At 52.5% G+C, this 12,177-nt stretch overlaps 1 protein-coding gene across 2 annotated transcripts in view; it reads right to left on the bottom strand.

The window, feature by feature from the left end:
- The window catches only part of USH1C (USH1 protein network component harmonin), a 48,377-nt gene that overhangs the window by 25,008 nt on the left and 11,192 nt on the right, over positions 1–12,177 (bottom strand). For both annotated transcript variants that reach the window (XM_061146651.1, XM_061146662.1), the window contains exons 3-14: positions 11,279–11,422; positions 10,998–11,136; positions 6,684–6,792; positions 6,532–6,556; positions 6,282–6,339; positions 5,887–5,981; positions 4,367–4,451; positions 3,361–3,420; positions 3,140–3,196; positions 2,699–2,841; positions 1,585–1,650; positions 1,036–1,160 (exon numbers count right to left, since the gene is read on the bottom strand). In XM_061146651.1, coding sequence (XP_061002634.1) covers positions 1,036–1,160; positions 1,585–1,650; positions 2,699–2,841; positions 3,140–3,196; positions 3,361–3,420; positions 4,367–4,451; positions 5,887–5,981; positions 6,282–6,339; positions 6,532–6,556; positions 6,684–6,792; positions 10,998–11,136; positions 11,279–11,422 — 1,106 coding nt within the window. The remainder of the gene's footprint in view (positions 1–1,035; positions 1,161–1,584; positions 1,651–2,698; positions 2,842–3,139; positions 3,197–3,360; positions 3,421–4,366; positions 4,452–5,886; positions 5,982–6,281; positions 6,340–6,531; positions 6,557–6,683; positions 6,793–10,997; positions 11,137–11,278; positions 11,423–12,177) is intronic.

Raw genomic sequence — 12,177 nt, 5'->3', positions numbered from 1 at the left:
TATGATCCACAGTTGGGGCCACAGCTGTCTGGACCCCATCACAGGATCCCATATGGCTGGTGCACAGCAGAAGTGGGGGAACCGTGGTTCTCGGATGCAGATTCAACCCCACATCTGGAGGATCCCAGGTCAGCTGAGCACAGTCAGCTGGAATAGATTCTGCCCCATGTCAGGTACAAATCAAAACAGCTAGAAAGTCAGAGTGAAGGCCCAGCCAGGAATCCTGGACCTGTGACCGCCACGGCCCCCACACCGCATCGCTCCTGACTCCCCACCACTAGCCCACGGGAGAAGCACTGAGGCTGAACCCCTTCCTCTGCCCCTGGAAGGGACATGACATCCTGGTAGCTGAGTTGGAGAGCAGGTGGGCAGGTGAGCGGTTGGTGGGGGCCTGGACTCAAAGTGGACGTGGGATCATAAGACAGATGAGGAAAGATGGGAAGGGTAGAGGTTGCTGACGCCCCAGGATGGCTGAAGCTTGGTGCCTCGGAGGGTCGCACAGTTCTCTCCCCAACTCCGCCCTTGGAGTGGCATGACTGCGGTCCATGCACATGGGTGCAGGTGGTAGGGGTGTTCCCAGGAAGCTCCTCCCACAGCTACCCATCAGCCTTGGATCACAGAGTCCTTCTCTCACATGAATCCCTTCTGCTTTTTCTTACCACTGTTTTACCACAGCCCCAGTTTAGAACGCAGCAAAAAGAGGACGTGACTCCCAACACACGAAGATGATCATCCCTGAACTGTTCCCGCTTTTGCCACTGCTCTCCAGTCCCTCTTCAGAGGTCCAAGGGCACATGCCGGAGTCTGGGTCATGGGGCAGAGCCGGGCAGCAGGCCCCAGGACAAGGAAGGCAGGCAGACTCCACCCATCCCAACATGCTGGCAGACAGCCCCTGCACATGGCTGCCCCTCCATGAAGACAGCCATGGCCGATTGGCCTGGGCAGGTGGTGTAGGTGTAGGGAGACCTGTACTTTTGTCGAGACACCCCCAGGCCCCTGGAAGAAGCCCTCTCCCCGTCAGCACATGATACATACACTTTGGCTTGCGAAGGGGTATTGGGTGCACCTCGGCGGTGATGGTTTTAGGTGACCGCAGCTGTTCCTTTGAGCCCCAGTCTTCTTCCCATTGCTTCCTGAACTTCTCTTCCTCCTCCATGATCCTGAAATAAGATTCCCACGCCTGTGACTGGAGTCACAACCTTCACAGGCCCGCCTTCTGCCTGTTGGGGAACCCCAACCACCCTGGGGAGAAGCCGTGTGGTTCCAGTTGTGGTGAAGGACCTGAGTCCCTGGCACTTGTATTCTAAATCAAGTGGGAAGGCCACCCTGGCAGTGACAAAACCGTGTTCCAGTCACTGCCACCTAGTAAGACCCATTACTAGGATTATGGAATGGCTACAAATTATGGAATTTGGAATGGCTACATATATTATTTCATACCTTATGGAATGGCTACAAAGGATGTTCCACCAGGGGACAAGGTAAACTGGGCCTGGAAGTGGCCTCTGGGGCCACACTCCTGCGAGCACACTCACGTCCACACACAGACGTGTGCGTGCAGACATGTGGGGCCAAGGCACTCACTGTTCCATCTCCTTCCGGTATCTCTCATTCTCCTCTGCTGCCTTCTGGGCAATTTCCTTTTTCCTTCTGAAACACAAAAGCAAGTTGGCATGCCAGAGTCGATGTAAGAGAAGTTAACTCTTCCTTGTAGCTAATCTCTGATTTGAGAAAAAGCTTTAAATATTTCTTCCAGGCTCCTTTCCAAGGATGGCTAGACCAAATGCAGATGCTGGGGAAGTGGGTCCAAAAAAGTCTGGGTCCCAAAAAAGTCTGTGTGGTTTTGCTTGGCACTGCTGAGCAGAGATGCTCCTCTGCAGGGGACTGGAGGCCACTCAGGGCAGGCCACGTTGCCATGCAGCCACCTCTAAACACCAAGAGGAAGTGACTGAGTGAGGTCCTCCCAGAGGAGGACCCCAGACCCCAGAAGCAATCCTTGGCTGCTAACCAAGGCCAGGGTGGTTCTCCAGGCTAATTCTGTGATGGGAGAGATGGAAAGATCCTGTCCACCTTCCTTTCCCAAATTCTTACTATGCTTGTAGAACGCAGGTAGACTGGAATTTTGACAATGGTTTTTGAGTTATGAATTGCTAGCTCCACTTATTCTCAGTCATCATCCCAGTCACTCTGGGGTTGGTGGGGGACAGTTCTTAACCACCACAGATCGGGTGGCCAAACTGCCAGGGTGTGAATTCCACAGCTTAGCCATATCTGACTTGGTACACGAGTGGTGTAACCTCTCTGAGTCTCAGTATGCTCACCTGTAAAATGGGTTAATAACCATGTATCTTTCACACTTATTTGGGAATTCAGTTCAGGTACATAGACAAGGCCCTCATGCAATGTCAGCTGCATGGTTGGTACTTGACAAATGTTAGCTACTGCTAGTAGCATCCTCATTTTCCATATTCCTGAGTCTTGGAAATCAGGGGGTTTCCTTGTTAAAGAGGGTGACGCCCAGTGGTCTGGAGGCAGGGGATATGTGCGCTGAGCATCACTGAACCCATCTGGTCTGAGGACAGGCCTCAGGTGGAGAGGATGAAGTCAGCTCAGGACGCGGCCAACAGGAAGCAAAGCAGGGGGGATGGTACAGGGCCTGGGAGGGCTGGGAGGGGGCACCCTGGCTGACCACACTCACTGCCTCTCCATCTCCTGCTGCTCCTGGAGGATTTTTTTGGATTCCATCGCCAGCCGCTTCTGCATCAGGAGCTCCTGCCGCTGCAGCTCGCGCTGCCGAACCTCGGCTAGCCGCTCCCGGTCTGTCATAAACAGCTCCCGGCCCTTGTGGGGAGAAAACAGGCCCTTTGCTCAGTCCCCGGGGAGCCTAGAAGTACAGAGCCAGAGCTTTGGGGGGCCAAGATGTGGGTTGTCTTCTCATCACTATGGCCCTCCATGTCAGGCATGTGGCTGCTCTTCTCTGTGACCTTAATTTCTGGCTGGGCAGGGGTCTTCCCATCAGCTATCAGAGCTTCAGGAACGGAGACCCCTGGGCCAGGAGAGTGTGGCGGAGACCAGGGGTCTGAGGAACCGGGCTGCAGGTAGGGGTCGTGGGGCCCCCGCTAGCTCGTTCTGGACTTACAGCTCCAGCTACGATGGAGATGGTCAGGCTGCGGCTACTCTTCAGCACGTTCACGGCCTACAGGGGACAGACAGACAATCAGCAGAGGCCTGACAGACCAGAGCAATTGAGGCCTCTGGGGAGCACAGAAGGGTTCAAACACTGCGGCAAGGGAGAGGAGGGTGGAAAGAGGAGGGCAGAGAGGCTCATCATGGCCGGCAGGTGCAAACCCCACATCTCACCTCCTTGTGGTCCAGGTTGGAGAAGTCGATGCCATTGACTTCAACAATCTGGTCCCCTGTCTGGGGGAGAAACAGAGAGGCATCGGTGTACTTGTATTATCTGGACACTTATTCTGTTGGAAGGGCTCCCCCTGGAGGCCAGTGTCAGACACTGGATCTTCAAGTAGCTGCGCCTCAACTCTTTCCAATGAGCAGCGTTCCAACAGGGTCCTCCCAGGGCCCCTCCATTCTGTATCTCTTTCAAATATTACACCAATAGAGGTTCATTCCTTTGGTTTAATTTATGCATTTGCTTAAAAATCTCAGTTTGTAGACATAGGAGCCTTTAAGATTCTCATACAGTAGATTCTGTGTGGAATCATAATAATAATTAGTATAATAGCTAATATTAATTGATGCCTCCATATGTATCAGACACAGTTTGAAGTATATGTGTTAGTTCATTTAATCTACACAATGACCCTAGAAGGAAAACTATTACCCCCATTTTACAGGATCCTTTTTCTGAAGCACAGAAAAAGGAAGTAACTTGTCTAAAGTAGAGGTTAAAAGTTCCTGTTTTAGCATCAGACCACCGAGGGTTGAATCCCAGCCCTGCCTTACCAAGTACATGATCTTGGAAAAGTCACATACTTTCTCTGGGTCTCGGTTTCCTCATCTGCAAAATGAGGCTAATAATAGTACCTAATTCTTAGAGTTCTCGTACATTTTAAAGGGCTTAGAACAATGTCCAATCCAGTAATCACTCAATGAATGTCAATTCAGGTTATTGTTACTACATTCCCAAGCTCAGGACCAAAGGATCCTAGAGCTGGAGAAGGGCTGTAGAAAGGGTCGAATGTCACCCCTTCTGTGAAGCCTTCCCTTTGAGGGATTAATGGGAATCATCAGCCAGTGAGCGCCGAGAAAGGGCTGTGTGGGAAAGCACGTGCTCCATCCCTATGAGATCACAGTCCAACCCCGCATCCCTGGGGGGCCCCCCTGGAGCAGGCCCAGGGTCACTCACCTCCAACCCCACCTCAGCAGACAGGGAGCCAGGCTTCACATGGCTGATGAAGATGCCAGGTTTCTGGATGGGGCCGCTGGAAATGCTGTGGGAGAGATGGGAGGTGTAGGTGAGCCTCTGCTCCAAAGTGCTTGCTCATTCAATGTCCTGCCCCATCTGCTTGTGTGTCCAGGTCCCCTGTGAGCTCAGTACCCAAGTCCTCTGCCATCTACCTCCCCAGCCTCTGTCTACCAGTCCTGGGGCAATAACCACAGGAAGCTACTTCTAACTCCCCACACCCAACCTCTCATCCAACATGCAGATGCTGTTTCTTCTTTTTTTCTAGCATTTTCCAGTGCATTCTTTAAGACTCAAATGCTATCTTCTCTTCATGGTTTTAACCAAACTCCTTATTCTCTCTCATGAGTAAGCTGGTTGCTCCCTTCCCAATGCTCCTAAAACACCTACAGCAAGGATGGCGTTTGTGCTGTTATCCTCCCCTCCCAGGTCTGTGGCAGACATCACTAATCAATCAAACACTCTTCTACCTGAGCCTAGATATGGCCTTAAAGTTATTTTCAAAATAGTACTTCAGGGAGGCAGCCACCACTAATTGATTAGAGACAGCACGGAGTAGACAATATTTTCCATGCTTGCGTGAGAGTCCCTCAGTACTGTAACTATTTATGTGGTTGGCTTCTATATTAAGCTATAATTTCTTAGAAAGGAGGGACTTTCTTTTTTATCACTTATGCTTGGCAGAAAAGTGTTAAATAAATATGACAGAAAGGAAATAAGAAGAATCACTTAGGGAATTCCCTGGAAGTCCAGTGGTTAGTACTCTGCACTTTCACTACCAAGGGCCCCGGGTCAGGGAACGAGGATCCCACAAGCAGTGTGACAAGGCCAAAAAAAAAAAAAGAAAAAAGAAAGAATACCTTAAATAATAATAGCTAATATTTACAAAATGCTTACTACCTGGCAGGCACTAAGCTTGGTGCTTCACTCTGTCATCTCATTCTTTCTCATAGCAACCTTGTGAGGTGGGGACTATGACCTCCGATTGACAGAGAAAGCTGAGGCTTGGAGTGCTGAAGTAATTAGTCCAGGGTTCTCGAGCTAATAGGTGGCAGAGCAGGGCCCGGAACCTAGATCTCTAACCGCTGCACTTGTGTGCTTAACAAGCCTGTCCCATGAGCCCCTCTGCCTGTTGGCAATTCCCCGGCTGCCTCTTAAGGAAGTCACAAAGTAATAAGTGACAAGAGAACTGTGTCAGAGGTGGCCAACTGAACAGGCTCCTTTTGCATGACTTGAGGGCCCACCAAAGGAACATGGCTCTGCCTTTGGGCCTCAGTTTCCTCTTCTGTAACATGAGCCTGATAGAGCTGTCCCTCTGGCCCCACAGGACTGTTGTGAAACTCAGAAGCACTAAGAAGTGTCATTACTAGTGGACAAAAATCTCAGCAGCAGCAGAGAGAAAGGGGAGCGGTGTGAGAGGCCGGCTGGCCATGAGCGAGCCCCAGGGTGCGCCTGCCACCCACCTGCAGCCAAGGCCCCGGGAGCCCACCAGGCTGATGAAGACCTTCTTCTCCTTGTTTTCCTGGCTGCCAGGGGAGCCCAGGCTGCTCCGCCCGCCCTGGGGGAGGGAGAGGCTGAGGTCACCAGGTGTCCACATTGTGCAAGTGGCCTCCCGTGCTCATAAGGCCTCCAGGGTGAGCACTGCTGCTCCCACGCGAGCCTGACTGCCCTTCTGGCCCTGGGGGGGTGTGTCTGCACCGGCTGGGCTGCCACCCACAGGGCCATTCTGGATGCGCTGGCAGCCTGTGTGAAGCCCCCTGAGAGCACCTCCCTAGAGCAAGCCCTCCTTCAGGCGGGCTGCCCCTCCTGGAAGATCACCCCATCCAGACCCTCCCCCCCATGGTGGTCCTGACCTTACCCCAGATTCTGACATAAACTGGTCCACGTACTGCCATTTGAGGGGCTCTTCGGGAGAGCTGATGGGATGGGAATGTAGAAGAGGGGTCATTAGGGAGAGAGGGTTAAGGCACCAGACCCGGAATCCAAGTCTGCCCTCTCTGAAGCCTCCACTGTCACTGGCCAGGGGCAGAGCTGGCCAGACTCCAGGCTGACCCCAGGACCCTGAGTGCATGGGAGAGAGTCTGCCTGTGGAGAAGGATCCTGCTCACCTCTTCACAGGGATCAGGCCGATGTCTGTAGGAGAAAGGGGAGGTGGATTACGATAGCTTCATTCCCCTTCCTTCCTCCCATCACAGCTGGGTATCACCAGCTGCCAGACTCCACCCCACCATCAGCAGCCCCTGGTCCTGGCCTCACTCACGTCTCACTTTGATGGACACAGTCTTCTTGGTGCGGATGAGGTTGATGACCTCCTCGTGGGTGCAGGAGGAGATGGAATACCCATTGATCCGGACGATCTCATCCCCTACCTTGGCCACAGGCAGAGAGAACACGCATCAGGCCGCTGGGCAGCGCATGGCCAGTGCCTTGTCACCAGCCACACACGCTCCATCAGCTGGAGGATGCCCAGGGCAGGCGGCACTTCCCAGCAGGCTTTCTGCCCATTTCACAGATGGGGGAACCAAGATGGAGGTGAGCAGCACAGAGAGCAGGAAGCAGAACTGGGGGTAAAAGTCAGAACTCGGTGTCCCCACTTTGTGTCACTTCCACCCAGGGGGCACCATCAGGTTTTGGAATCCATGCAAAGGGCAACCTTTCATCCAGATTCAAGCAGTTCTTCCCTGGTCTTTGTGCCCCCAACCCTGAGGAGCAAGCTTGCACCGCAACACCACAACTGAGTCAGGATAGGAACTTCCATGACTCCTGACTCAAGCTCACATCACTGACATACACGATCTCTTCTGTTCCATTGGCTGGAAACTCAATGAACATTTTAACTCTGCCCTGGCCCTGACCTCAGAATTCCTCTTTTGGAAGAAAGCAATGAACACTGAATGAACACAAGGCTCTAGCATCAGATGTCCCGGGTTCAACCCCCTGCTTTTATTTTTGTTAGCTGTGTGACCTTAGGCAAGTCTCCTGAGCTTTTTGAACCTCAGTTTCCCTCATCTGTAAAATGGGGAAATACTGTGGATGCCATGAGAATTAAGTGAGCATGTAACACCAGCTAGTGCCTAGCACACTGTAAATAACCAATAAATAGTTGCTGTTACCATTAGTTGGGCCTCAGCTCAAGTTCTCTGCTCAGACCCCTCTTCTCAGGACTTTAGTTTCATTAACTGGGAGAGATGGGGGCTCAGGGACCTGCGGGGCCAGCCCTGGATACGGATCCCTGGTGACATCAGTCAGTTTCCTGCTGGACACGGCTGTGGGCTCCCCCGAGCACCTTGGCTCTGGGGGTCAGTCCTGAAGTTACTCATTTAACAACCACAGGCTGGAAGGATGCCCGGACATCAGTTGAAACGGAGGCCCAGGAGGTGATGGTTTGTGCAGGGTCATGGTCATGAGCTGCAGAACTGGGACTGGTTGGTGGAGGCCCTCCCCAGTCTGAGACCAGCACAGGTCAGCTGGAGGCTTAACTCACACCACATTTCCTGACCTTTCGGAGGCTTGTCAGTACATGTGGGGGACGAGGACTGGGCAGGCATACAGCCTCTCAGGGGTCCTCTAGGCCAACTCCTACCCTCTACAACATCCCTGCCCCAGAGTCACCCAAACACTTCCCTTCCAACCTGGACACAGACCCCAGTCTTCTCAGGGGCCTGGGATGAGTGACAAGCAGCTCAAAAAGGTGACCTGGGGCAGGGGAGGGGCTTGCTAAAGAACTCGCTGTGTTTCTGGGGATGTCTCACGGAAGGAGGACAGCTGGATGACCTCCCTGCATCCACTCTTCACAACAATGTGTGTTTCTGCTCATAAGGTGAGGGGACTGAGGCTCAGAGGGGTGAGGAGACTTGCTCAAGGTCATCGAGCTAGTGAAGAGTGTTGCTGAGATTTGAAGCCAGGTCTCCCTGACAGACAGCAAATGCTGTCTCTTGGTTGTCTGGGAGCAGGAAAGAAGGGCGTCTGGCCAAGCTTGGCTGCAGCTCCCTGCGTCCTGTCCTCTCTGGATCCTTGCCACTGACAGAGCACTCGAGGACCACAGGGAAGGCAGGGATTACCCCGTCCATTTTCCAGCTGGGACAGCCAAGGCGCACAGAATCATTCTCCAGCCCTGGACTATACAGCCAGCTGTGCAGGGCAGAGGACGCAGGTTCAGACAGGATACACGCAGATAAAAACCTAAAATACCTCCAGTAGGGAGACTAGGGCGGAGATGGAGTTCCAGGGCAGGGTCCAGGGCCCCATTTGGAGTCCAGACTTACAGGCCAAATCATCAGGGCCTCTGGTTCGGCCAGGCTTGTCTGAACATGCCCCTCCCCTGCCTTTTGGAATCTTCCCCCAGCCACCCTGAGTCATGGGATCTCTCCAGAAACATGAACCCCAGACAGGTGAGTGGACGCAGACCTTTTTCCCCAAGCTCCTCTGAGTGAAGTTCCCTGTCTTGTTCCTAAAGGTAACCTGTGGGACCCCAGTGGGATGATTCCCCAGCTCAACTTGCAGGATCAGCTTTCCTCTCCTTCCTGCCCCTGAATGGAGCCCTGCAAAAGGCCCTTTGTGCGAGGGCCACGGTGAAATGACGATCTGAGGGAGAGCGGCTCAAAGGAGAGATGAATCCATCAACCTGGGAAAGGGTCGATAATTCATAAGCCTGAGAAACAGGCAGGGAGGTAAATCTCTAAGATTCATTAAAATGCCCCAACGCCCCCAAGCACGGAAGCGCCGTTGAGAAATGGCTTGTCCTAGGAGGAGAGCTCACCCTGGGAGAAAAGAAAGGGCTCAGCTGACGCCAAGAGAGGAGCTCATTATGTTTTTTCTCTGGCTGCGTTTCTGGGCTGGAAAATGTGCGGCACAGGAGAGGGATAATGAAGGGGCTGAAATTTCAGACGCTCCCAGCGAGCCGTGAGACAGGGATTTAGAACAAAGCGATGTCTGTCAGCACCCAGTTTCCACCTCCCACTCCTCGGTGTCTTATACCAGCCTTCGGGCCCCCTGAAGCCCCTGGCTTGGCAGCCCATATTGGGATGTTGATAACAAACATGCTGGAAGCTCAGGGGAGGGCGTGGGAGGGCCTCTTTTAGCTGGACATACAAAAACATAGCTCTGGGCTCTGGCAGGAGCCCAGAAGGTCTTCCCTTCTCTGCTCCGACACTGAGGTGTGGAGACCCCAAGGGAGGGACCCTGGGGTGCTGAAGAGAGATCCCTGGGCTTGGCAATCAGGAGACCCTGGTTCAAATCCTGGCTCTGCCACTTAATGGCTGTGTGACTCTAGTCAAGTCCCTGATCTTCTATCAACTCCGTAAAATGGGGATGATCCAGCCGAAGCATATAAAAAGAACTGGCTGTCAGCATGTTATCTGGCACATTACAGGTGCTTATTAAATCTCCCTCTCTGCCTGTTTAACAAGCACATGGCATTTCCTGGTGTATAAAGAATGGATAAACAAGATCCTGCTGTATAGCACAGGGAACTATATTCAACATCCAGTGATACGCCGTAATGGAAAAGAAGATGAAAAAGAAGGTATAACGTTTATAACTGAGTCGCTTTCCTGTACAGCAGTAATTAGCACAGCACTGTAAGTCAACTAAACTTCAATAAAAGTCCATTTAGAAAAAAATAGTACATTCATATGATTCAAAAGCCAAACAATCTAAAAGATGTAGCCTTAAAATCTCACTCTCACTTTATTCCCTATCCACTCCGGTTCCTCCTCCACCAAGTAACAGCCTTTCATTGGTGTGTGTGTGTGTGTTCCCACACACAAATACAAATTGAAGACATACATATTCGAGGAGCATAAAATACATGCTGTTTTGTATAAACAAATGCATAGCATTTATGTGCCAGGAACTGATACAAGTACTTTGTAATGTGAATTCATTTAATCCGACAGAACAACCTGATGAGATGGGTTGTTCGTCATCCCATTTTACAGATGAGGAAACTGAGACAGTAATTTCACCAAAGGCATCCAGCTAATGAATAGCAAAGCCAGGATATTCTGGCTCCAGAGCCTATGCTTGAAGCACTGTACTATGCCAGGATTTCCTTTTCCCTTCCAGGGAGAAGGCTATGTATCCAGAACTTCAGGTGTCAAGGCATAACTATGCTCTTCCTTCAGACATAAGGGAGGTGGGTGCAGAGCAGGTAGGGGTAGCCAGGTTCTCAGCTCTCCTCAAGAAAACAGGCAGCACACTATTAGATACAAAGTGGATAATAAGGACTTACTGCATGGCACAGGGAATACTACTCAATACTCTGTAATGGTCTATATGGGAAAAGAATATAAAAAAGAGTGGATATATCTATATGTATAACTGATTCACTTTGCATACAGCCGAAACTAACATTGTAAATCAACTGTATCCAATAAAAATTAAAAGTTGAAAACAGACAAGTGCCTGCAGCCAGACTTCTATGGGCCTGAGGACAATCTGTCAGGATACAGTGGCCTTTTCCTCTCCCAAAGGCTCGGAAGGGTGAGGTGACCACGTTACACCACACAGCCTAGTGTGGGGAGACAGGAAGCCTGAGGGCCTGGTGCCCATGACTTGGGCCCTGCTCACTCACCTGGAGCCCGACGCTGTCGGCCTGGCCACCTTTGATGAGGTGGGAGATGAAGAGTCCACAGCCAAACTCGAGGCCACCACGCACGCTGAGGCCGAGGCCTTCAGGGTGCAGCCGGTCCAGACGTACCTCCTTCAGCTTCCTGCCATGGGAGGAGGGGCCAGTGACACCCCAGCTCTGGTCCGATGGCCAGCACTGCCCCATCTACTCACGAGCAACCCTGTCCATCCCAGGGTAACCTCTCCCACCCCCTCCTCCAGCCTGCAGCTCCCTCCGTTCCACACCTGGAGCGCCGGGGGGTCAGCTGGTCGTACTCCACCTGGTGTTTCAGAGGGATCAGAGGCCTGATAGCATCGAACAGGGGCAGACGGCTGGGTTCATTGATGACCAGCTTCAGGTCCCCCACAAGCACGGCCACATCCATGGTCCTGCAGAGACACAGGGGCCCTGGAGCCTCATCCATAGCCATGACTTCTGAGACCCAAGGATTCCCAGAGGAAGCAGTCCTGGGTTGGGTCCCCACCCCTGGGCCCAGACCTTGGGTGGATAAAAGCTTAGAGCCCCTAACCCTGGGCCAGGTGCCTCAGAAAAGTTTGTTCTCCCATCTAAGTATCCCAAGGAAACCGTCCAGGTAGGGGTTGCTAAGCCATCAGGCAGATGAAATCGAGGCAGGATCCTCACTCGTCTCTGCCTGGTTCCAAAGCCCAGGGTCCTTCCAGACAGGAAACATCTGTGAGGTGGTGGCCAGCCTTCTCATACCCCTGCTTCTCACCTCCGAGCTGCAGCTGAGCTCTGTAAATCCTACCCTCACAGTATATCGTGGGAGCCTCCACCTCACACCGTTCAGACCCTCAGAGTCTAGGGCCGGCACTTTTTTGGCTACCAGCTGACTCGCTTATTCTCAAGCTCCCTTCTCAGAACCCTTTGACGGTTCGCCACCGCCCAGAGGATGCAGTCCATCCTCCTTGGCAGGCTCAGGGTCTTCATGACCTGTCTCCGTGGACCTGCCTGGGCTGTGGAAATATTTGCTGACCTAAGTGAATGGCATGTCTACCTGAGTCCCAGGAACACCGAGCATCGGCCTCCCTGGGCCGCCCCTCCCCCACCGCCCCCAGGATTCAAGCGGGAAGTGGTCCTGTCTCAGAACGACCCGTCCCAGGGCTTCCTGAAGATAGAGGTACCC

The sequence above is a fragment of the Dama dama genome, chromosome 1 (assembly GCF_033118175.1).
Source record: "Dama dama isolate Ldn47 chromosome 1, ASM3311817v1, whole genome shotgun sequence".
Classification (NCBI taxonomy): Eukaryota; Metazoa; Chordata; class Mammalia; order Artiodactyla; family Cervidae; genus Dama; species Dama dama.
The sequence above is the reverse complement of the archived record's forward strand: the minus strand, read 5'-3'. Positions and strand labels throughout refer to the sequence as shown.